Consider the following 27,376-nt stretch of genomic DNA (forward strand, 5'->3'; position numbering starts at 1 on the left):
AGTGCTTTTCTGAACTTTTTATTTAAAAAAAAAAAAACTGATAATATTATGGGGCCTGAAAAGAGTGGAGTGTCAAGAACTGTGCTCACCATAGAAACCAAGCAAGAGATAATAACCAAAGTAGAGAGTGGGCAGAAGATGTCTGATGTTGCTAGGCAGTATGGCTTGAGCCAGTCTACAGTAGGCACAATCTTAGCTAAGAAAGATATAATCAAGAAGACTCGAGCAGCTAAAGGAGTAACGAAAATCACATCTTAGAAACAAAGATGTGCCATCCATGAAATGAAAAAATGGGGAGATTGCTTTTAGTTTGGATAAAAGAAAGGGAAATGAAAAAAGATGTAACTAGTATGACTATCATTCAAGAGAAGGCTAGAGAAATTTTTGAAGAACTGAAGAAAGAAACTGAGGAGATAGAATTGAAGGCTATCACTGGATGGTTTGCAAAGTTTAGAAGGAGATCTGGCATTAAACATGTGGTAATGCACAGTGAGTCTGCTAGTGCAAATAAAGAAGAAGCTGAGAAGTTCTGTCTCAAATTTCAAGAATTCGTTAAAAAAAGAAGGATATTATCCAGAACAAATTTTCAATTGTGATGAAACTGGTTTATTTTGGTAGCGCATGCCGAACTGTACCTACATCACGAAAGATGAGAAAAATATTCCTGGGCATAAGCCCATGAAAGACCGATTGACGTTACTTTTGGGAGCTAATGCTAGTGGTGATATGAAGCTTAAACTGCTTCTTGTCTACTCTGAGAACCCTAGAGCATTCAACAAAAATTCTATAATTAAAGAAAGACTGCCAATGATGTGGAGATCGAATGAAAGGGCATGGGTCACGCAGGTTCTTTTCAAAGAATGGCTGTTTAAAGTTTGTGCCCCAAGCATCAAGGATTACCTTCAGACCAATGAATTGCCATTGAAAGCACTGTTGCTATTGGACAATGCACCAGGACACCTAAAAGACCTTGAAGATAATTTGCTGGAAGGCTTTCCCTGGCTGACAGTTCAGTTTCTGCCTCTAAATACCACTTCATCGATTCAGCCAATCGATCAGGAGGTTATTGTGGGTTTCAAGAAATTGTACACTGGCTCGCTGTTTCATCGGTGTTTTGAAGCATGCCAGTTCTCCTCAGCGATGACATTAAAAACGTTTTGGAAAGAAAAATTTGATATTCTTGAAGCTATCCAGCTCATTCAAAAGGCATGGTCAGAAGTCACTCAACGACAGTTGAATTCTGCTTGGCAAAAGCTGTGTTCATCCTGCATTCAGGAAGACGGGATGATGTTCCTGAAATTATGGATGAAATTGTGACAAGTGCTAGAGATCTGGAATTGGAGGTGAATGAAGATGACATTGAAGAGCTCATAATGGAGCATGAAAATGATCTGACAACAGAAGAACTCCAAGAACTCTTGAATGAAGAACATCAAGAAATCAGCAAGATGTGTTTTCTTCTGAAAAAGAGGAAGACGTAAGAGGACCAATGCTGACATCTGCTGTTAAAGATCTTTTGAAGAAATAGGAGGATGTCAGAACAGTGGTCTTAGAATGGCACCCAAACCAGGTTGAGGTCAATAGGCTTGGGGATCTCTACAACGGCAATGCTATTAATCACTTCCGAAAAATCCTGAAGAAGAGAGAAAAGCGATTAACATTTAACAGATTCTTTAACACCCCACAAACGAAAAAAAAAACATGACTGATGACAATGCAAGACTGTGTATGTATGTATTATTGTTATTATAAATAAATGTAGTACGAAATTATATAATTTTTATTTTTTTTTGGTTCTCCAGAACGAATTAATCAAATTTCCATAAAAATCTATGGTAAATCAATGATTGGTTAATGAACAATTCGGGTAGCAAACATCGTCTTTGAATGGATTATGTTCCTTAACTGATCATCCTCTGTGTATATACATAGACAACCCACATTATATTTCAAACAGTAAAGTGACAATGATTTGATCTACTGTTATTGTACTGCCTGACCTTGAGTGAAAAAAAAAAAAAAAAAAAGCTACATCAAGGCTATGTGTTATAAATAGGATATAATTATGATGTAGATTTTATTTTTCACTAGAGGTCTGGCCAGTAGAATAACAATTGATCATATCATTGTCACTTTGGCATACTTTGAAATGTAGTGTAGCTTGTCTCTGCACGCACGCGCACGCACACACACAGTTTCCATAATTTATCAAAATGCATGCTGATCATTGTTTAACATTAAAGGAAAGGATTACAACCTTCTGTGTTGTTTCTACCATATCTTTCTATTTTTTAAACTTTGGTGACCACATTCCTCTCTCTCTCTCTCTCTATACACAATTCCATTGGCCAAATATCATCTGTTACTTGCTGCTAGATCTTTCTGACTGACTCCCTGTCTCCATAAAACTCAGATGACTTTATTTGAACACTGTAGTTCAGATGTAGTCCCACTTTAGAAGCCTTAGATAAGACTTCTAAAGCGGGAGAATAATTACTTTATTACTACTACTGCTGGTGCTGGTTAGTGTTCTCTTCAGTATTGTAGTTTTCCACCTTAGCAGCATGGCCTCTAAGTGAAACTTTCTAAAGCTCTTTTCTCTTATCTCTGATGATTCTGGTATTATACATGCATGGCAGTATTCCAGTAGGCCCATAAAGTATCTTTGTATCTTCTAAATGGTTCCAGTGCACCTATTAATTTCCTCTGCTATCATAACTGAATTATTCCGAATTACAGTGGTACCTTGAGATACAATGCCCCAACATACGAGTTTTTTGAGATACGAGCCGTCACTAAGGTCGATTTTTTGCCTTGAGTTACGAGCCAGAATTTGAGATACGAGTCTGCTTCGGTGACGTCACAACCACCACTCTGCTCAGATTCCCAACTCTTGCGCATTGTTCAGTTCACATGTTTACCTCACCGCAGAAGCATTTCTGTCGTGTTGAGTTTTAATTTTGTGTTTTTTTTTTTTTTTATGTACAGTTATTTAGTTAATTTTTTTTGTATAACCATGAGTCCAAAGAAGGTGAGTGTAAAGAACAGTGGTGAGAAAAGGAAAAAGGTGATATCCATGGAATTAAAGCATGAAATAATGGGCAAACATGAGCAAGGCATAAAAGTAATAGACTTGGCAATGCAGTACGATCACACTACTTCTACGATATGTACTATTCTGAAGCAGAAGGACTCAATAAAGGCTATAACTCCAGCTAAGGGTGTTAAAATTATTTCAAAGCTACACAACTCTGTCCATGAAAAGATGGAGAACCTGCTGAATTTTTGGTTGACAGGGAAGCAGCTTGCAGGAGACACTGTGACAGAGACTATAATTTGTGAGAAGGCACGAGCATTTGCTGCAGCAGACCCCAGATACTTCAGCACAGGAGGCTTCACAAGAGCAGTTCAAAGCCAGTCATGGGTGGTTCGAAAATTTCCGAAAAAGGACCGGCATTCACTCCGTTGTCAGGCATGGTGAGGCAGCGAGCTCTGATTCTAAGGCAGATGAGGAATTTGTAAAAACCTTTGCTGAATTGATTGAAGCCAAAGGATACATCCCTCAACAAGTTTTCAACTGTGATGAGACAGGGCTCTTCTGGAAGAAGATGCCAAGCAAAACTTACATAACGGCAGAAGAAAAGAATATGCCAGGTCACAAGCCCATGAAGGATAGGTTGACCCTCGCACTACGTGCAAATGCGAGTTGCGACTGCAAGATCAAGCTGCTGCTCATATACCACTCAGAAAACCCAAAGCCTTCAAGACACAAGGTTTTAAAAGAAAAACTGCAGGTTATGTGGAGGGCAAACCAAAGGCGGTGGTCACCAGGCAGTTTTTTGTGGAATGGGTCAACTTGGTTTTTGGTGGTCCTGCCATTAAGGAATACCTCGAGGTCAATGACTTATCCCTGCAAGCCCTTCTCATCCTTGACAATGCTCCTGCCTACCCACCAAACCTTGAGGTTGACATCCTCGAGGAGTTCAGCTTTATAAAGGTTTTCTCTACTTTCCACCCAACACCACCCCTATCTTACAGCCCATGGACCAACACAGGTGATCTCCAATTTCAAGAAACTTTTTACCAAACACATGTTCTGACACTGCTTTGAGGTTACGGAGAGCACAAACCTCACCCTTCGAGAGTTCTGGAAGGACCACTACAACATTGTCATATGCCTCAAAATTATTGATATGGCCTGGCAGGGTGTTACAAAAAGGACCTTGACCTCTGCAGGAGATTAGTACAACTGCAGAAGCAGAGAAGGTTATCTCTTCAAGTGAGATAAAGAAAGTGTTGGCAATGTGGGAAAAAGTTTCGGACCTTATTGAAAAGAAACACCCTGAAAAAGTTGCAACTGGTTGTGCAGCGGCGCTATTTAATGACACTTGCCTAACTCATTTTAAAAACATTCTAAAAGGGAGGAAGAAACAAAGCTCCTTGGACAGGTTTCTATTGAAACGCCCTGCAGATGAAAGTGACGAAAGCGTGAAAAAAGAAAAAAACTAGTGAAGCAGAAAATTAAGTTAAGCAAAAGTGAAATGAAAGAAAAAATTAATACCATACGCTAATCGGCTCCGCCAACATCTGTTTATTTCTTTAGAGTCTCTTTTACATGTATGTATGTATGTACAGTATTTGGTTTTATTTTGTTTGTATACAATATTTGTTCATTATAAATACATTATTACAAAAAAATTGGAGTGGTTTTTTTTGGGGGCTAGTATGAATTAATCTCATTTTAATTAATTTCAATGGGGAAAATTGATTTGAGATATGAGCATTTTGACTTACGAGCTCGGTCTAAACTTGTATCTCAAGGTACCACTGTATTTTGGAAGAGTTGGCTATGTTACATTTGATACTGTTATCCTTGCTCCTTTTTCGATATTTCTAAGAACATTTTGGGATTAATTTTAGTATTCTATAATAAATTTAGTTTAATCCTTTATCCAAGTGTAAGCAGACAAAGTTTGCACCTGAAAATATCTTCAGGACTGGGGTAAGGTAGTGCAACACCAGGAAACTCTGAGCAAAGGTGGACCGGGCTCTCGTCACTCCTTGTCTCAGTATCTCCCATAATGCAAAGCACATCTCCTTGTGGACACGTATACTGCTATGCATTAAGGGAAGGGTCACTACCCAGACCGGTTTCAACCTTTATTGAGGTCTCGTTAGTGGGAGGCAGACCCAAGGAGTGATGAGAGCTCGGTCCACCTTTGCTCGGAGTTGCCTGGTGTTGCACTACCTTATCCCAGTCCTGAAGATATTTTCATGTGCAAACTTTGTTTGCTTACACTTGGATAAAGGATTAAACTAAATTTATTATAGTCTAACCAAGTGAAAAATAAACTTCCAAAAAAAAATTTTAGTATTCCTAGATAGTTATTATTGAAATTTAGCTTTACAGATTTAGCAATTAAAAGTTGAAGCCATTTAGGTAACACTAACTTCAGGGAAGACCTAGAATGCATATTAATCCTTGATAATGTTAATGAGATCAGTGATAGCAGATGACTTAAAACCTCAAACTATTAAGATCATTGTGTTTTGTTTTCTTGTGATTCCATCAGAAAAGGATTTTGCAAAAGAAATTATGCTTTTCAAAATTGCAAAATAATCAATGAGGTCAGCAGATCTGAGTATTTGGGAACCATTATTAATGTGAAGAATTGTTATTCTGACGGCATCAGAAGAAGACTAGGAATGGCTAAGTTAATACTTAGCGAAGGATAGGATAGACCAGTTACCAGAAGAACCAACTTCAGATGCTGAATTCAACTGTTTTTTTTCAGTAGTAACTTTTGGATGTGAAAGTTGGAACCTAAAGAGGCCTGATAGTTTCCAGAAAACGATAGTTGCCTTTGAGATGTGGGAGGAGGCTTTTGAAGATTTCATGCATAAAAAGAGACAAATAGATAGGTTCTAAAGAGGATTGGCAGGAGATTTTCTTAAGAGCATGGATAATTCATGAGATTGATAATTCTAAAGACCAGTCAAACCTGCCAGGTCTTAAGAATTAAGGCTTCAGGCATAATGACACCTGCTGGAAATTTTTATTCCATTTCATAGAGCTTTAGAATAACCATACAGTGTCTGCTGGCATCTTATGTAATGTATGCTAGTATGATAGACATAACCCACAGCACAGCACTAGTTAGCTGATGGCAAAAATTCAACTTTATCTATTAGACTCTAATGGTGCATTAGTGCATGTAATTTTCAGCTTATTATAAACAACAGTAGTGTTGGATAATTGATCTGATTTCATATAATAAAAAAGCAGATGACTAATATTCCACCTGTCTTGTTAGAAATGTATAAGGTATAAGAATATTAGGGATGAGCTTCCTTACCAAAACACGTAATTAAAATATGTAGTGTTAGAAGAATGTAAGGGGAAACAAAGACATGACAACTAAACATAAAGGATCATTTGCTAACATTTCTCCATGTGCAGCATTTCTTATGACTTGTTATGAATTTAATTCATAGGCAAAACAAGTTATATTCAATTTTAATCATGATTGTGTAGAATCTATTTCTCAAATTCAGTTTATGAAATAGTTGTAAAACAGGTTATGCAGATTTTTCTTGTTTATGTAATTTCATTTAGTCAGATTTTGTTTTATTTATTTTTATAGTGATGTTGGTAGAGCTAATCTCCGTGAAAGATCTATACGGCGGCACACTCATATTGGAATTACTCCTGTAGGAACTAGTGGTGAGTAATTATTCTCAAGATATTGTGCTTTTTGAATTCTCTTAAGATGAAGCTGATTTTAGTAGAGCTATTCATTTAGACATAGACAGTAGCTTCTAGAATTTGAGTGCTTTGACATATTTTCTTTCTTTCAACATGCATTTTGTAGTCAGAATTATAAAACTTAATTTTGGGATATTTAGATCTTGAGAATGTTAATATGTTCACTGAACAAAAAAGCATTTATTGTTATTATTATCATCACCATTATCAGAAACTGCCAGGGAGTCAAGGCCTCATCAAGGGAGGCCAAACATCACTCACACCAGCTGTCATACCTTCTCTTAAACTTAAACTTATTCACACTAGATACACTCACTACTTCAACAGGCAAACTATTCTACTCATTCATGGTTCTAAGAGAGAAAACTCGAGCTCTTACTCCTTTCTTAACTGCACACATACTTAACTTTCATAGATGCCTCCCTTGCTCTCTCTCTCCACTTTCCATATAATGAAAAATTTTATCAACTGATATTATTATTATTATTATTTCGTGGCACCTCCAAGGAGTCCAAGACTCATCGAGAGAGGACACACACATACTCTACAACTTTCCATCTCCACCACTATATCAAACCTCTACCACCATCATCATCTACATCAACACCATCTACTGCTCACCACCACCAATATTTTTTGTCTGTAAATTGTGTGTGTTCTGGAGGGCTGATTTGTTTGTATGTGGGATGAGAAACCCAAGATTCCAGGAGAAAAAATCCTGCTACCTCTGTATGAGATCGACTAACTCACCTTCAATTGAAAAAATCCATATAAAAATTCTACGAGAATCGAACTTAGGCCTTTTCCAATGAAAGGGTGCACCGTACCATCATTCTTCCAATTGGGCTCCTGTAACACCCTCTCAAAAGTTTATAAACATCTACCATATTGCTTCCTCTTTCTTGTGTCTACCAGTGTCTGCATGCAGTCCACATACACTCATTCTATCCTCATAATCTACCTTCCATTATCTGATTACATCTTTGTAACCCTTCTTTGCATCCTTTCCTTTATCTTTTCTTTATCTCTTCAAAGCCTAGGAGATGAAAAAATATGCTCACAGTATTCCAGGTACAGTTGTAATAAGACCTTGGAAAAAAAAAGAAAACGACTTTCTTATCCTTACATGTCAGTATCATTTCAGCATTGCAGTTAACCTCTAAGTTGTATTTGCAATTTTTGTTATGTGACTTTTGAACCTCAAATTCCTATAACTTTAAGGTCCCTTACTTCATTGCTTTCTCCACCATTACTTACTTCATAATCCCACCATTACAACATGCAGTTGGATGTCTCATCATGCCAAAGTGCAAAACTTTACACTTACTAACATGGAGTTGATCATCATTATCATTTGCCATGCTTCCAGCCAATTCAAAGCATTCTGTAAATGCTGCGCATCAGTAGCATCCCTGATTGTCCTGCCTACCTTTGCATCATCAGAAAACAATTGAACCTCTCCTTTCAGGTCAGTCCTTTCCAGTATCATTAATATATAGATTGAACAAAATGGTCCAAGGATTGTTCCCTGGTGTACATCGCTGGTCACCTTAAATCTGGCAGATTCATGCTTCCCACACACCATATACCACTTTCTGATATCTGTCCACTAGCCAACTACTTATCAAAGTCAGTAGTTTATCTTCCAATCCCATATTCTCCAGTTTATTTAAGGACTAGATTTTATGCAGCACACTACAGGATTTTGTGGAATTGCAGTATATACACATCCTGGCAGTTAGAAAAGTAGCAGATGAGAAACTGAGGAATGTATGTCTGTTTAAAATGTAGAAAATGGGAAGAGCTTGGTAATATGGAAATTAGCATAATAGACTTCAGCAGTGTTTTTTCAGAAACAAATGCTTATCAAAGGAGATGAGTAACATCATCAAGGGTGATGAAGACAAGCATTATAGGAATAAAGATATGAAATCAGGGAGCATAGTAGGTTTGGAAGATGGTGTTGATTGTTGGGAGATGAATGTAGTTTGCTTGGAGAGAGAGAGAAAGAGGAAGAGAGATGCACTGAGAGAAGTGGAACATATGAGGAGTAAGTTAAGAAGTTTGAAAAAGAGATTAGGAGACTAGAAAGAATAGATGTGAATAATTGCCATAGTCACATTGTTTATCATTCCAGACAAACACTACTCTGGCATTCTATTTTACACTGCACAGATGCAAGTGAGCAAGGAAGGAACAGAATGGTAAGAGACATGATGTATAGAGATTAGATAATCCATGGAGTATAAAATAAAATGCCAGAGTAGTCTGCCTGGAATGATAGACTATGGCATTTAAGTGAGGTGAGAGACAGTGTGAATTGGGTGGCCAGAAATCTGAGGTTTATGCTTGAGGTTGTATGGCAGAAGACCAAGAGAGGGAAGATTATTATTATTATTATTATCTGACACCTCCAGAGAGTCAAAAGACTCATCGAGGGAGAGTGTGCCAACAGCATCGAACGATTGATTCCCTTCCAACTACTAACTGCACTCAAACTTGCTTAGCTTTTTGCGAGCTGTTAGTAGCAGAGGCTCTACCAATCTACCGACCTTTGCTGGCATAGTGTGTTACCTAAGTAGGATAATGCAGAACTAAGGAAAAGCGCATCATTAATGAATATTATGATAGCCAGAACATGTTAAAAGAGAGGCTTGGATTATGTGGATGCCTGGAGTGCATTTGAGGACAGAAAAGAACTGTATGCGAGAAGTGGTCTGTTTGACTGAGGAAGGATGTAGGCATCTGGAGAGAATGTTGTTCTCTGGACAAGTGAGAGTGTTGGTTCAGAGCATATGGGAATAGACACTTGGGAAAAGGAGGAATACATGGTGTAATGCAGAATCCAGTAAAGTTTGGAGAGAATAATGTAGGTATAGAAACACTGACAATGCATTGATGTTTCTTTATTCAAATGCTAGGATTATTCGAAATAAAGGAGATGATTGGTGGCACTGAGAGCCTCAGCCTGTCTAAAGATTATTGGGATCAGTGAAACATGGTTGATCTAAAGATGATATACTGACATGAATAAAAGGAGGGTATAGCATTTTTTTTGCAGGATAGGAAGAGCAAATGCAGTGGTGGAGTATTACTTATAAGTGATGAGTTGTGTTCTCTGAGTAGAGGATTTGGAGATTAATGGCACTAATTGTTTTGAGAGCATATGGCATGAGGTGGCGGTGAGTAAGTCGGGATAATTACTGGGGTGTTGCTGTAAGCCAGGTAGTATAGAGGATGAAGAGATGGAGATGTTTAGGCATTTGAGCTTGGTGAGTGTGAAAAGAATGATTGTTTTGAGCGATTCTAACTATATTATTATTGTATTATTATATTATATTATATTAAGCTATATTATTATTAAGAGAAGCCTCCAGGGAGTCAGGGCTCATCGAGGGAGATTACATAAATGCACCAGCTATCGTACTTGTTATTGAATTCATTCACACTGCTAGTGCATGCAACATCCAATGGTAATCCATTCCAATCATGCACCACTCTATGAGAGAAAAATCGAGATCTCACTCCCTTCTTAGCAACATTCATTCTCAGCTTCCAAGGATAACCTTTTGTCCTTTTCCCACCCTCCATAAAATAAAAAATTCCATCAACTGAAATCAAGTATGACGCTTTTCAGAAGTTTGTAAGTCTCAATCATGTCACCCCTCTTTCTCCTGTATGCTAGTGTCTGCAGTTACAAATTCTCAATCTGTCTTCATAATCAGTATTTCACAATCCTCATATCATTTCTAATATTCTCCTTTGTACTCTCTCTGCTGTATCTGAATCACAATGGAAGCCAGGAGACCAGACCAGACCTACACACAATAGTCCAAATGAGATCTTATCAAGGCCTTGTAAAGAAGCAAAATGACATTCTTATCTTTGCATGTCAAAGTTTGTTTCAACATTGCAATTATCTTTTGACTTGTATTTTCAATCTTTGTTACATGGCCCTGAACTTCAACTTTCTATCTACTAACACAACAAGATCTCTGTTTCTTCCAGCATAATTCGACCTATATAATTCAACATTCAATATCTAATCATGCTAAAGTGAATGACTTTACATTTACTGATATTGAACTGACATCCATTTTCCCATGCCCATAATTTCAGCCTATTCAAATCATTCTGCAAGTACTGCATATCAGCAGTATTCCTGATTACCCAACCTATCTTTTCATCATCAGCAAATAGCTGTACGTCACCTGTCAAATCATTCTCAATGTCATTAATGTACAGTTTGAATAACAATGAACCAATGACTGATTCTTGTGATACATCACTGGTCACCTTAAATCTTACAGGCTCACATTCCCCGTACACACTTTTTGATATCTGTCAGTCAACAATCCTCTTACCAAAGCTTACCAAAATCCAAAAGTATCATGGTGTATCCATGCTCATTGTCTAGCTCAGTGGTTCTTAAATGGTGTTTCCAGGAACACTTGTGTTCTGTGAACTGGTTACAAGTGTTCTGCTAGCGAAAGATGTCACATGACAGTTCTGAGTGTAATTGGCTACTCTGGTCCTAACAACTGAAGACTTCTATGATGTCTAAACCAATAGAATATCTTTTATAGGTCACGTGTTTGCAAGAGAGACTGGAAGGAGCATCTCTTTTACAGTCATTCAATGATGTGTGTTGTCTAACATCGTAATATCGCACAGTCAATTTTTAATGTTTATTTGATCTCTCTGATCCATTTATACAATGGATAAATTTATTATTAAATGAAAATATGATTCTGAGGCAAAGATTAATGATGGGGTAAGTACAACTATAAGTAGTAATAATGTTGCGGAAATACATCTCATACAGAAGATAGCATCATACGTAGTAAAATAAGAAAAATTAATAGACAATATTTGGATGAATATTTAAGTTGTGGTTTTACATGGACCAATGAATAAGAATGTCCTATATGTGGCCAGTAGGAGGAGGAATAATTATCTAAGAATGACATTGTTAGACAAAGATGGTAGCTCAGTGACTGATGCAGAGGACATAGCAGAGTTGTTTAATAATCATTCTGTTTCATCCTGGAGAAGAAGGCTTTAATATTAGAGAGGTGGGGAGGATTCATTGTTTAGAAGAGGTGCAAGAGGAGAATGTGTTTCAAATACTGAGTACTCTGAATGTAATTAAAGCAATGGGACTGAATGGAAAGTTGCTATGGGTTTTGAGAGAATGTGTGAATCACTGACAGCTCTGTTGACTTGGTTTTTCAATGAAATAATGAAATTCACGAAAGGTGTCTAAGGAGTGGAAGTAGGGCAGGATAGTGCCATTGCTAAAGGATGGTAGTAGAATGGAAGTGCCAAACTATAGACCAGTTTATATTTCTTCAGTAGTTGTTAAGATTTTGGAGAAATTAGTGGAAGATCATATACAGCATTGTGCGGATGAGGGTAATGTTATCTGTGAGAGTCAGCATGGATTTATTAAGTGGCACTTGTGTTTTAGTAATCTGGTTGCCTTTCATAATCAAGTAACAAGAGTGATTGATGAAGGAAAGATATATACTTCTATTTTTTTGGATTTTACGAATGTATTTGACAGGGTGCCATATGATATGCCGATATTTAAGGTAGAGCTCATGGGTTTAGATGTCAGGGTAGTGAACTGGATTGGAGATTGTCTGTCTGATAGATATCAGAGAGATGTATACGAGGGAGTGGTGTTAATGTAGCAGACAGGTACATGTACATGTTACCACAGCTCAGTTACTAGGACCTGTATTATTTAACCTGTATATCAATGATTCAATGGGAGAGTGAAAATGATTGCTATAAAAGAGATAATAAAAGACCCGTGAGTGGCGACTAAATTATTAAAGTTGTGCTGGACGTGAGGGTGCACAAGGTATAGTTTTCTGGTGGTAGAATGGGTAGAATTGAGGCATTGGATATGAGAAGGAAGTGAGCAAAAGAGTTGGTAGTTTTAATAGGTATGAATGATTTGACTGAGAACAAAGAGTATGTCAGATTGGATATGGGAACGATGGGCTGCATTTGAGTGGTTATGGTGTGAGATGCTTGGAGAGACTGCTGCTGCTGGAAGGTAGAGAAGTGAATAGAGAGAATGAATCAGATCGAGAGGGGAGTGATGTGGAAGAGCAGGAGAGTAAGACAGGAGAGATTGAAGAAGTGGATATCAATGGGGAAGTGAGTGGTATGAGTATAGAAAATGAGAGAATGGGTGTGCAAGAGGAGCAGGGAAACAGGGTGGATGCTACAAGAGGAGGTGAGAGTATGTGTAGGCAGGAAAGGAATGGGATGTCCAGGGATCAAGAGGAAACAGTTGGAATTGAAAAGGGTTCTAAAATGAAGAAGCAGAAGGGAAAATGGCCCCAGTCTAGCATGGAGAGATCACATCGAGTGAGTGGTATCAGTGGAACTAACTGTAGATCCAGGAATGAGCTGTTGTGTTTGTATACCAATGCTAGAAGTATAAGAAACAAGGCAGATGAAATGGTTGCACTAATTGAGTCTGTTCACCCAAAGATTGTCGGAATAAGTGAGACATGGTTGGAAGAGGATGACATCCTGACAGGAATAGAGATGGAAGGGTATGATGTGTTTCATGAGGTTAGAAGGGGTAAAAAGGGAGGGAGAGTGCTATTGATGATAGAGAAAGAGTTATGTCCATACAAAGTAGAGATGCAAGACGGAAATAGTGTGCCAGTGGTTTTGAGGCAATATCGAATGTGATAGAGGTGAATGGAATCAAATACTTGGTGGGATGTTGTTATAGACCTTGTAATGTGGATGGTGGTGATAGTGAAATGTATAGTCAAATTAGCCAAGCAAATAAGAAAAGGGTGATCAATATGGGTGATTTTAATTATGGCAATATAGACTGCAATGATGAGATAGCAACTGGAAGTAAAGAAAATGAGTTTCTTGAGTTTTTGAGGGATAACTACCTCAGACAGTATGTAACAGAGGGCACACGAGGATTAAGGGTCTTGGATTTGCTAATCTCATCAGAGGATGTAATTATAAATGAGGTGTCAAATCATCCACCAATTGGTGAGAGTGACCTCATGGTCACTGTGGTCACTCATGACCAACCTGGGTGGTTGCCAGCAGTGCAAGGACCCCTCTGAGAAAAGGGTATATGTGAAACTACAAGGGAAGGTGATTATGAAGAGCTCAGGAGACAGCTTGCGGGTGTAACATGGAATGAGGAGTTTTTGGAAAAGAGATCAGTGCAGCTTGGGGTATTTTCAAAAACTATCTAGTAGACGCAATGTCTAAATGTATTCCAAGGGTGAGAAGGTTAAATAAGGTATGTGTGAGATGGATGAATAAAGAGATCAAGCATGCGATACAGAGAAAAAGGGCATTGTGGAGGCAGCATAAGAGAAGTGGAAATAACCAATTTCATGAGGTCTACAAAGACCAGGCAAGGAGGGTGACTTGGTTAGTGAGAGTAGCTAAAGAGAGGTATGAACAGCAGTTAGCTAATGAAACCAAAAAGAATCCTAGAGAGTTCTTTCGATATGTAGCCAGCAAAAGAAAGAATGATTATGGAAGGATGACATTCATTGGATAGAATGGTATAAAGACAGAAGGTGTGGTGGAGATACTTAATGAGCAGTTCATGAAGATCTTTTAATCTTGTGAATGTGATTCCATGGAGAGATTGAGAGCAGTTGATGATGGGGAGGAGAGACTGACTGTAAGTGAGCAAGAGGTGTTTGGGGAGTTGAGTAAACTAGATGTAAATAAGGCTGTGGGACTTGATAATATATCACCACGTATTCTGAAGGAAAGTGTGAGAGTTGACACCTGCCTTGACTTATTTTTTTAATACGAGTCTTGCACTTGGTCAAGTTTCCAAGGAGTGGAAGGAGGGCAAGATTGTGCCACTTCATAAAGGAGTTGATCGAACTCAATCATCAAACTATATGCCTATCCGTGTGTCAGGTGTTGTGGATAAGTTTTTGGAGAAGCTTGTGAGAACTAGGATCCATAGTTGGGTAGACAACAATGATATAATCTTTGATGGGCAGCATGGATTTGCTAAAGGGAGGTCATGTTTTATTAATCTACTTACTTATTACAATAAAGTGACTGCTTCCTTGGAGAAAGGAGAAGGATACACAGTAATGTACGTGGATTTTGCAAAAGCTTTTGATAGAGTACCTCATGATAAGTTGACAGTGAAACTAAAGCAGATGGGGTTGGATATTAGATTAGTGCCTTGGATTGGAGACTGGCTATCTGATAGGTATCAACAAGTTGTGTATGGGGGTGCGATATCCAGGAAAAGGAAAGTCACTAGTGGGGTGCCTCAGGGGTCTGTTTTAGGGCCATTACTATTTAACTTATATATTAATGATATCGGCGAAGATTTGGATGGAGATATTCAGTTGTTTGCAGATGATGCAAAGTTGGAAGGAACCATAAAGAGTAGTGAAGATGTTGTGGCCTTGCAAGAAGACTTGAATAAATTGAGTAATTGGGCACAGAAATGGGGATGTGAGTTCAATGTTGCAAAATGTAAGGTTTTAAAATTTGGAAAACAAAGATGGGATGCAGAATTTATGATTGGTGAGAATATATTGTTGGAGGTAGAGAAAATAAGAGATCTGGGGGTGATAGTGGATAAGGATCTAAAATTTAGGGGACACATCACCAAAATTGTGAAGACAACACAAAGGCTTCTGAGAATGATGCGGAGGACACTGACTTGTAGAAGTAGGGAGATTCTTGTTCCTTTGTATAAGGCTTTGATTAGGCTACACATGGATTTGGTCACCGGGTTTTCAGAAGGATGAAGAGATGGTTGGAAAGGGTCCACAGGAGACTGACTAAGGTAGTTTCTGCCTTCTGGAATGTCGAGTATGAGGATAGATTGAGAAGATGTAATTTGCAGAGTCTGGTGGACAGGATGAAGAGGGGAGATATGATTAAAAACCTACAATTGGTAATGAGTTGTTATAAGATCAATAGTGGAGAAGTTCTACAGAGAATAGTGGGAGATCAGGGGAGAACCAGATGTCATCCCTAGAAACTGTATAAAGAGGGTGTGAGTAGGGGAGTGAGAGGCAGGTTTTTTTCGAGCAGAGTTGTGAATGATTGGAATGCCTTGCCTGAGAGTGTGGTGTCTGCAAGGAGTTTGAGTGTGTTTAAGGCCCAGTATGATGAGATATGTGTGTTTGTGATAAATGGACCTCCCAGATGAGTCTTTGACTCCATGAGGTCTTGGGGTAATAATAATAATAATAATATCCATGCATAATAATAATAAACAAAGGTAGTAAGCATGCTGTCTAGGTATGACAGTGGTGAGATGAGGTGGAGAGCAAGGATTATGAATGATATGTTAGCTGAAATGTGTGAGGAGAAATGAGTGCAATTTATTAATGTTTGGAATGAGTTTAAAGGACGAAATGAACTATATAAGAGTGATGGACTGCATTTGAGTGAATCGCTTGGAGAGACTGCTGGAAGGTAGAGAAGTGAGTACAGATAATAAAGCTGATCAAGTGAGGAGCGATGTGAAAGAGCGGGAAAATAAGACAGGAGAGATTGAAAAGGTGGTTATGAATGAGGAAGTGAGTGGCACGAATATAGAGAATGAAAGAATGTGTGTGCATGATGGACTGTGAAATGAGGAGGCTCAATGTGGACAGGGGAATGTTCTCATATCATGGTCCCATATCTTCCCTCAGAATGCTTGATTGTCTGGAAGAGACCTATTTGATTAATAAATGACCTCTCTATTCTCTCTCTGATTGACTCACTCTCTCTCTCTCTCTCTCTCTCTCCAATCACTTTTCCATAAACACTGCATTATGCGGAGAATAAGACAGGAGAGATTGAAGAGGTGGTTATGAATGAGGAAGTGAGTGCAACGAATATAGAGAATGAGAGAATGTATGTGCAAGATGGAACAGGGAAATAAGGAGGCTCAGGGTGGACAGGGGAATGTTCTCATATCATGGTCCCATATCTTCCCTCAGAATGCTTGATTGTCTGGAAGAGACCTATTTGATTAGTAAATGACCTCTCTCTCTCTCTCTCTCTCTCTCTGATTGACTTACTCTCTCTCCAATCACTTTCCTATAAACACTCTGCATTATGTCTTTTCTATAGGTATTTCTATTGACTCTGTTCCACTGAACTCGTCACCACCCCTCCAATTCCCTCTAATCATGTACAAACATGAATATTTGCTGCTTGTCAACATCCGCATAGTCATAAGCTCCAAACTCAACTAACCAACTTCTCATCTTCTTCATTCATTCCGTATACTTCTGCCCCAATGACATTTTCTCCACTGAACACAACCTCCAACTATTCAAGAAACATAAGAGATTTCTTTCTAGTCTCTCCAGTCACTTGCCCATACTGTCATGTCATTATGTTATAGATTTCGAGATTTTTTGTGTGGGGAGTCTCTCATATGAAAAAAATAAAATAAAAATTCGATTTCTATATCTAGATCTCATAGATGGTCTTCAGTTTCAGGTTGTATAAAACCAATGCTTTTTTTTTTAGAATTTTTGGGACAGTACACAACAGCACAGCATACCAGCACATTTACGAAGGTGGTCTGAAAGGTTCTCGACCTAACAATGAAAAAACGAATTTATAATTTCAAAATTATTTTTATTTTTCAACTTAATCCCTTAAGACTAGGTTCTCTGCAAAATACCCCTCTACAGCTGCAATCACCTCTTGATTCGAAGAAAAATGCTGACCAACGAGGAAGAGTTTTAATTTTAGGAAGAGAGAGAAGTCAGAGGGAGCCAAATCTGGGGAATAGGGTGGTTGCTTCAACAATTCATAGTGCAGATCCCTTAATTTTCCCATTGCCAAAACACCTTTGCAGGCAAGTGCATTGTCCTGATGAAAGATGATTTTTTCTTCTGCAAACCGGGTCTTTTCTCACAAAATTTTTTCATCTAGTCTGGTTAAAAGATTGGAATAATATTTCCTGGTTATTCTCTTACCCTTTTCCAGATAATTAATAAACAAAATGCTTTTAGCATCCCAAAACACTGATGACATGACCTTTCCTGCTGATGGAACCGACTTTGTCTTCTTTGGCACTGAACAACAGGCTTCTATCCACTGCTTTGCCTGCTGTTTGGATTCTGGTGTGTAATGGTGAATCCAAGTCTCATCCATAGTAATAAATCGATGCACAAAATCAGTTTTATTCTTGTCAAAACACTCCAAGCACTATTCAGAGATTTTCATGTGAGTGTGTTTTTGATCCGCTGTGAGCAAGCCCGGCACCCATCTTGCACAAAGCATTTTCATTTGCAATTCTGAAATGCCTGTAGTCTCAGCAGTTTCATGAACATGTATTGGTCATCCAGTGCCATATCGTGCACTTGATCAATGATTTCTGGTGTTGTTATACTTTTTGGACGTCCTTCACATAGATCAACTTCAAGGCTGGTAATGCCATGTTTAAACTCAGCAGCCCATTTCTTAATTGTCGAAAATGAAGGAGAAGAGTGCTCATAAACTTTTATGAATTCAAATGAATTTCTTTTGGCATTAAACCTTCTATTACAAAGAATTTTATAACCGCACGATACTTAATTTTATCAATTTCAAGGGATTCAGACAACACTTTTGCTTCAGCCAGCTGTATAAAACAAACTATTTGATAGAATGACTTGCAATTTCACATAGATGGTTATGACAGATGTACCAACTTGGAAAAAAAATCTTGCAGATAGTGTTGCCATCTATGGTCAAGTCCGAGAACTTTTCAGACCTCCCTCATATTAACAGAGACATGTAATATACTGATTCGGTATGGTTTTAATTTTCGACTTTTTCTGCTAGCAAAGAATGATATAATGGCACTTGCGGCTTTACAAAGAATAGTGCTGTAAACCATCTATTCATTTGTCTTTATTAAATTGGCTTTAACACATCATATAAAGGAGTAATGTATTATTTACTGTTTTCTCAAATGATGTTGTACTGTATAAAAGTCTGACCACTTGCAAACGCATATGTAAAGATGGGTGCATTTATTTGTTAAGTTTCATTATGTGCTAATTGAATTACAAACTGTAGAGATGAAGTGAGGAGCTATAGTTATGTATGTACATTCTCAAAAAAAAATGCAAATGATGATTTTTTTTTTTTTTTTTTTTTTTTTTTTTTTTTTTGTCATGGAATTGTTGAATAGCTCTTTTGTGATTTTCACATAAAGTCTCTGTTATTTCTTTTGTAGGTTCTCCAGACATTGGAAGATTAAGAAGACATGGATCAGCAGTTGGTGGAAGAATACAGGTATGTTATTGTTGTAGGTGAAAATGCTTTAGAAAACTTTTCTTTAAATTTGGATGAAACTGAATTTTATAAATGCAAAACTCAATGTTATGAGTATTTATGAATATTATTATTATTATCACATCAACCTTTACACAACTTCTATGGATGGCCTCTATTTCTTTTCCTTTCACCTTCCGGCCTTTTTATAATCCCACTGTATTAATCTGATAAAATCCAATCATTAACTTAAATGCCTCTATCGCCTCTCTTCCACCTATCCACTAAACTCTGCAATTTATATTCCCTTAATCTCTTCCCATAGCCAGCATTCCAGATCCAGATTTGGTCACCTAGTTTTCATTGTGATATGGAAAAATGGAGAACGTCCAGTGACAAGTAACCAGGACCTTCTCCATGTTTATTTATCACAATGAAAACTAGGTGACCAAATCTGAACTTGGTAGTCCACATGTGGTCTGACCTATGCAAGCACAGTCACCTCTTTATCCTTATTTGTGATGTTCTTATCCTAGTGATAATGCAGTGTGCAGTCTTTGCTACACTGCAAGGTATGCTCTAAACCAGCGCTTCCCAAACTGTGGGCAGCAGCACCCTCGGGGGCTGTAGGTTTTGTTGACGGGGCCATCAAATAATCAAAACAAATTGAAAATGTTTTAAGACTAAGTAGATTTTTTTTAATCTTAAAAGAAAAGTATTTAATTTTTATTATTTATTATTTCTTTTTTGTTATTTTTTATATTTTAATGGAAAAAAATCACACATTGGTGCGGGTTCACAAATTTTGCTTCCTGCATATTTCAGCACTTAATGAATATTAGTAAATATATGCTTATTCATATAAGTTTCATTTCAAAGCAGAAATCTAAGAATTGCAGTTTCAAACATTTCACTTGATATTGCCTTTTTGTGTAGCAGTATTGAAACACATCCATCACATTAAATTGTTATTAAACTTCTTTTATGTTTTTAATTATTTCTTTATTATTAATCATTTTACATTTCATGTGCTTGTACTGCAAATGTACAATAACAATCTATGTATTTAAAAATATGAGATAATATGCCATGTCAAATGTGTACATAAGACGCTAAAAATGTAATATTTGCATTTGATTTTTGCAATATTTGCTGTGTATGTTTTGTATTGAATATAATTACAATAAATATTATAATAATATATGTTCTATATTACAATTTTTTTTTGAAGGGATCGTGAAATATTTTAATTTTTACAAAGGGGGCCCTGACATCCAGAAGTTTGGGAAACACTGCTCTAAACTTCAGTCTGTCAGCCATCACCCTCAGATCATAAATCTCATTCATTTCTTTTAACACATTGCCATCAATATGGTGCACAGCCTTATAATATTATTATTATTATTATTACGGGCAACTCCAGGGAGTCCTTAGACTCATCGAGGGAGGCCCCAAATCATGTTCATCACAACTATTCGACATTCACACAGTATCTATCATACCTTGCCTTAAACTCATTCACTGTCACAACACCCACTACAGACTCTGGCAGCTTATTCCACTCATTCACCACTCTAAAAGTAAAGAACCCAGCTCTAACACCTTTACGAACCACACTCTTGCCCAGCTTCCATGGATGTCCCCTAGTCCTCCCACCACCAGCCCTTTCTCAAAAATATCTTCTGAATTAATTTAATAGAAACCCTTCAGTAATTTGAATGTCTCAATCATATCTCCCCTCCTCCACCTATCAACCAATTTCTGCAACCCACAAATCCTCAACCTGTTCTCATAAGGTTCATTCCACAGACCTGCAAATGTTATTAAATGGATGGCCTCTATTTATTTTTCTTTCACCTTCTGGCCTTTTTATAATCCCACTGATCTCTTATATACTTATATACTCCAATGTGCAACTGACACCTTGCACTTAGCTATATTAGAACTATAATTCCACTTATTTGATCAAGCTAAAAGTCTGTTCAAATCTTCCAAAAGAGAAGAATTAATATCAGCAGAGTTTCTTATAGTTCTCCTGAAGTTTGTATCATTTGCTAACATTATCACTATCGAAGATCCCAGTCAGTTCAAAGTGAAATAGCATTAAAAAATAAAATAGCAGGCATCCAAGAACAGAATCCTAGGGCACACCACTCATTATCTTCCTGTTTTGAGACACTGCCCATCACACAAAACTTGCTGGCATTGTTCATAGAGATTGTACCCTAGCTATCTAGCCAATTTCTTAACAATTCCCATCTTCTGCAGCTTGTACATCAAACTCTTGTGAATCTATCAAATACCTTTGCTAAGTCCATGAATATCATTGTATATAAATCTCAGAGTTCATGATATCCAGATATTTCTGGATCATGAAGCACCTCTGAGACTTGCCAGAAGCAGGAAAGTGAAGCGATGGAAGTTAATTCTGAAAGGTGAGAAATCAAGAGTGGTGTAGAGAATGGAGTTGAAGGAGTAAATGATAGGAAATAAATGTGAAAGAGAGTTTAAATGAGGTTGTTGAAGGCAACAATAACGTACACTATGTGAAGAATAGTCCAACTGAATGTCAGATAGCAAGCGTTAAAGCAACAAAGACGAAAGTGCATTTGACCAAGTAGACACAGCAAATGGCAGTGATAAAGTAATTCAGGACACAAATGCAGAGTTATAACTTACAGCAAGCTATTTTAGATCTAAATGAGATAGCCAAAGATTATGGTATAATAATATCAACAGAAAAATCAAAAACTATGGCCTTTAAAGGACAAGATCCAGTAAGAACTAAAATAGTAATAGATAACAAGATCTTAGAATAGGTGAATTCATTTAACTACCTAGGATGTATGATCACATATGAAAATGAAAACGATATAAACCTAAAAATTGCAAAATATTTAAAAATAACAGGTATAATTAACTCTGTATTTAAACCAAACCTAGTTCAAAAACAAACCGGACTAAAAGTATACAACACATTATATACAATACATTGTCTTATTGTATGGAAGTGAAATCTGGACAATAAAACAAAAAGCCAAACAACGATTAATAACAGCAGAAATGAAGTTTATGAGAAAAACTGCAAAGTATACTCTATTTGATCACAAAAGAAACAAAGAAATTATGAAAGAATTAAACCAAGAACCAGTAATAGAAAAAATTAAAAAATAGCATAAATGGATGGAACACATTCAAAGAATGAAAACAGAAAGATTACCAAAACAAGCCTTAAAGTACAAGCCATTAGTAAAAAGAAAACCAGGATGTCCTCTTAAAAGATTCAATGATGACTTCTAAGGCTGGAACAGGCCACGCTAGGCCTAAAATCTTGACATGCATGATGATGATGAAATGCAGAGTTGGTGAAGATGAGGCCTTAGAAGTCATCAAATAAACGAAGAAATTATTCATAATTTCTTCGTTTCTTTTGTGATCAAATAGAGTTATATTGTGATCAAATAGAATAATGGAGATAGAGATTAAGTGATTGTAGAGTGAAATGTGAGGAAGACTGGAATAAAAGATAGCAATATCAAGGTGGTGATGAATGATCCAAGAGTAACTATGGAAAAGGGATTCAATTGTTAAAAGCATAGTTAATGAGAAGGTGCATAAGGTGTAAGTTAGCAAAAGAGTTGGTAGTGGTAGGCACAAATGATTTGGTTGGTAACAAGAAGAATGTTAGGATGAATATATATATATATATATAGAGAGAGAGAGAGAGAAGGAACACAAGACAGATGAGGAAACAGGAGGGGGGGGGATCAGGGTCAGATACTCTCACATCCATACTACCAGCTTCATATCTATCTCCATTTGCTTCAATTTTTATTATTATTATTATTATTCAGGCCTCCATGGAGTCAAAAGACTCATCCTTCCTAAGAAACACAAAGTCTATCAAGACTTATGGTGGGAGGTCCCTCTTAGGAAACACATAGTCTATCATACCACTCCTTAAACTCATTGACCATTCTCATTCTCCACTCTATTAGGCAATGCATTCCATGGTTCAACCACCCTTCATGCAAAGAAACCATTCCTCACCCCCTTGCTCACAGTTTCCTTTCATAACTTCCAGGGATGGCCTCCTTGTCGTCACTCCTTCCCACTGTTCAACCAAGCGAAAGAACTCCCCAGTGTCAACCACGTAACCATTCTCAACAGTTTAGAAGTCTCAATCATATCACCTCTCCTTCTTCTATCCACCAAACTCTGCAGTCCACATCCCCTCAGCTGATCCTCATAACTAACATTGTACAATCCTGAAACCATCTTTGTTATCTGCCTTTGTACCCTTTCCACAGTTAATTTATTCCCTTCAAATCCTGGGGACCAAATCTGAGAACAATAGTCTAAGTGTGGTCTGATCAGAGTCTTATACAATGGAATGATAACTCTGAATGATAATGAATTATAACTGAGTTCCATGTGGAATTCTGTAAAATGTCTTATTACTTAGGCAAGGACTACCCTTCACAAAACCATGCTGGCCCAAACTATCATATTCCTGTACACCCATTTCTGAATTCTGCCTTTTATTAACTTATCCAATACCTTAATTTGTTACTTCTGTCTTGGTGCCTCCTTTTTAGCAATGGTACTATTTTGTCCTCTTTTCATTTCCTTATTACCTTCTCAGAGTTGAGACTTAAATTAAACATCTTGGTATTAGGAGTTACTGATTCTTCTGCAGTTTTATGTAATAAACAAACTGATATAGAAAGAAAAGTCAGAGAGTAAAAATCTTGCTACCTAGATATGATAGTACTGAATTAGAAGGAAGGCAATGATAGCAAATGATTTCATGTGCAGGCTATGTAGAAGAAATGGATGCAAGTTTATAGATGCATGGAGTATGTTTGATGGCAGATAAGACTTGTATAAGAGGGATTATAATAATAATAATAATAATATTAACAGATGAAATTCTTCTAAGGAACAAATACAAGATATATTCAGGCAAATAATGAGGGAAAAGATAGGTATCTATAGTATCAAATCCTAATTTCAAGGATAATCTTCTTGAATGGCAGGCAATAGCAAGTATACTGATGTGGACAAATATCAGAATGGGTTATTGGACAATTAGACTTATTGTGCTTTCCATTAAGCATATCAGAACATCAGAGCACATGCTGACAAGTGAAGTCAGCATGCGCTCTGAGGGAATACAAAGAAAAATGTAACAAAGCAAAGCAGTGTGTGAAATTAGCTAAACAAAATTAATGGGAAGATTTTGGTAAGAATATAGAAAATAATTCTTGTAGAATTATTAGAATATAGAAAATAAATAATAAATATTAGGAAGGTACGCAATATTATGGAAGCTGTTGAAAAAGCTTAGAAATGGAGTAAAGAGTACTGTAAAAGGAATGAGAGAAGATAAATGTGACATGTAAACTGAAGATAATCATATTCTAGATGTCTGGAGTAATTACTTGAAAGATTGCTAATTGAAACAAGCAGTGATACCATGATGGTAAGAAACAGTCAAGGCAAAATAATCACTAATACATATCAATTTTTGAAGTAGAAAAAGCCATCAAAAATTGAAATGTAGAGAGACAGCTGGAATAGATGCTATTCAAACAGAAATTCTCAAGTATGGAGGCATAAAAGTTTTACAGTGTGTCTACACTACATAAGTTAGGAGACCTGGTCATCCATCCATTTATTCATTGGACATCAACAGATGCTGTATGGTTATTCAAATTCTTGTTGATGTGCCACACGCCAGTCCTCACTACGTGGTCCTATTGTATGCTTTTCTGCAGGCTTCAACTCTCTGAAGATCAGTCACTCCAGACACACCATCCATCCATCCATCCATCTCATTGATGGTCTACCCCTTCCTCTTTTCCCAGGAACTTTACCTTCTATTACTGTTTTGGGAAGTCCTCCTTCCATCCTTTCAGTGTGTCTAAAGTATGTCATCTTTCTTCTGTCAATATCCTTAAGGAACCTTAAAGTTCTACTGATCCTTTGTAGCACCTATCTGTTTGTCTGCCTTTCAGTATATGATATCGTCAACAGCCTTCTGTAACATCACATCTCAAAAGCAGCTATCCTTTTCCTATCAGACTTCTTTAGGTTCCAAGTTTCACATCCATAAGTCACTGTTGGAAAAAACAGCTGCATCCAAAATCCTCAACTTTGTTCCCATCGAGATAGATCTACTCTTCCAGATTTTAGACAAGTCTCTTACTGACTCTTTTAGCCATTCCTAATCTTCCTCTGACATCTGTGAATAACAATTCTTCACATTAATAATGGATTCCCAGGTACTTGAACTTGCTGACTTTCTCAATTCTTTTTCTATTAAGGTACACTTGTTTCTCAGGAACTTCCCTGTTTGTATTTCCTTTCAGAGCCATAATCTTTGTCTTGCTAGGATTGTGAAGAATTTGCCCTAGTTCTTCCTCAGATTACTGATCAATCTACCACCTATCCTAATTCCTGTCTTGAGCAGCATAGATACTAACTTGATCACTGTACAAGTAAGCTTAAAACCTGATAGCATGTTGAGGAAAACCCATTCTTTTCATTACTTCTCACAGTTTCACATATTGAACACAGTCAAATATTTAGAGTAGTCTATGAAACACATTACCATAGGGAGTCTAAATACTTTATGCTTTTCTATGATCTGTCCAAAGCAAAGGATCTGAATCTCTAGTACCCTTACCTTTCCTAAAACCTGCTTATTCCTCAGGCATCTCATCCTTAACTTTGGCTCCAATCCTATTTAGAATGATTTTTAATAAAAGTTTGCTTGCATGAGATATTAAGCAAATAGTTCTATAGTACTTGCAATCCTTCATATCTCCATGCTTATATAGTAGTATGAAAACCAACTTCTTCCAGTCTCTAGGCCATGATCCTGTCTCCCATATCCTTATAATCAAGGATATGGGAGACAGGATCATGAGACAGTGTCATCTTAATTAACTCTGCTGGGATTCCATCTACACCTGGGACTTTATTGCTATTAATCTGTTTAACTGCTCTTTCAACCTCATGCTTAAGTGGAGCAGGTTCCAAATCAAAACATTCCTGATGAGAGAACTCCTCCAAATTTTTATTATTCTTTCTACTGTATAGTTCCTCATAGTATTCTTTCCATTTGATTTTGATTTTGATTTCTTCTGTTAGTACCTTCCATTCCTTTCTTTGATGACATTCAATACCTTGCAGAGGGTTGAATTTCAGATGACTGGAGTAGAGCTCTCATAGTATCCACCTATAAGAAGGGAAATAAAACCGAATGTGAGAATTATAGATGAATTTCCATACTCAGTGCTTTTTGTAAGACTAAATCAAGCATACTTGAGAAAAGGTTAAGAAAATTGCAGAATAGAAACTTGGAGAAGAATAAGCTGTATTCAGACCAAATAGACGTTGTCAGGTTCTTTAATTTTAACTTTAATAAAAACCTCCTATATTTCGGCATACAGGCAGATACATTCACCAGCAATCCCTCCCCCCTCACAATATGGGGTTATAAAAACACTATATAACAGGGCAAAATTAATCTGTTCAGATGACAATGCCCTAACCACATCCTTAATACTTTCTTAGCCAATGGCTACAATCCCCCAAAAATCCAAAAAATATTAAAACCAGTTAACCACAAGCCCCCCCCCCATCCATAACAAATATTACACTAAATCCATCACCATTCCCTATACCCAGGGCACCTCTGAAAAAATAACCAAAATCTTAAAAAAAATACGACCTGACTTCTTGTTACAAACCATATAAAAAATTGGCATCCCTTATCTGCTCCACCAAAGAACAACTACTTCCCCTTCCCCTATCTGGGGTATACCAGGTCCATTGCAACTTTCAACTGTCCTACTTTGGCTAAACAGGGGAGAGCAAATGTCAGGATTTCAGAACACAAAGACTACATCTGGTTTCACCAGTATAGCCACTCTGGGTTTGCACACCATGCTCTGGATACCCGTTACAGAATATGTTGGAAGAAAGCCATATTAATACACTGTAGCAAGTTTAAATATGAAAGATTGTTTATAGAATCAGCCTCAGCTCTAAAAAACTTTCCAAACCTCAACAAATTTGGGTGTATGAGACTGCCCCAAATTTGGGAAGCTTACATCATGAGAACATCAGCCCAACAGCCAAGACAACCCAATATAGCCCACTAGGGGGACACCATTAGGACTCTAGGAACAACAGTAGTTTCTCTCTTCTGCCTCATTTGCTTTTTGTAGTGCCTGTGTGCACATGTCATAGTTGTATGTTCCCATGAAGATGGCAATGTGACATTGCCGAAATATAGGAGGTATTTATTAAAGTTTCTTTTAATTAATATTCCAGTATTAT

At 37.2% G+C, this 27,376-nt stretch overlaps 1 protein-coding gene across 1 annotated transcript in view; it reads left to right on the forward strand.

Moving 5' to 3' along the window:
• Positions 1 to 27,376, forward strand: part of LOC150106868 (regulating synaptic membrane exocytosis protein 2-like) — an 828,152-nt gene that overhangs the window by 277,109 nt on the left and 523,667 nt on the right. Inside the window, exons 7-8 of the mRNA XM_090393494.1 lie at positions 6,645 to 6,724; positions 18,987 to 19,045. Of these exons, the coding sequence (XP_090249620.1) occupies positions 6,645 to 6,724; positions 18,987 to 19,045 (139 nt within the window). The remainder of the gene's footprint in view (positions 1 to 6,644; positions 6,725 to 18,986; positions 19,046 to 27,376) is intronic.

Source organism: Typopeltis vanoorti, chromosome 5, assembly GCF_054136105.1.
Source record: "Typopeltis vanoorti isolate ZY-2024b chromosome 5, IOZ_Tvanoo_1.0, whole genome shotgun sequence".
NCBI lineage: Eukaryota > Metazoa > Arthropoda > Arachnida > Uropygi > Thelyphonidae > Typopeltis > Typopeltis vanoorti.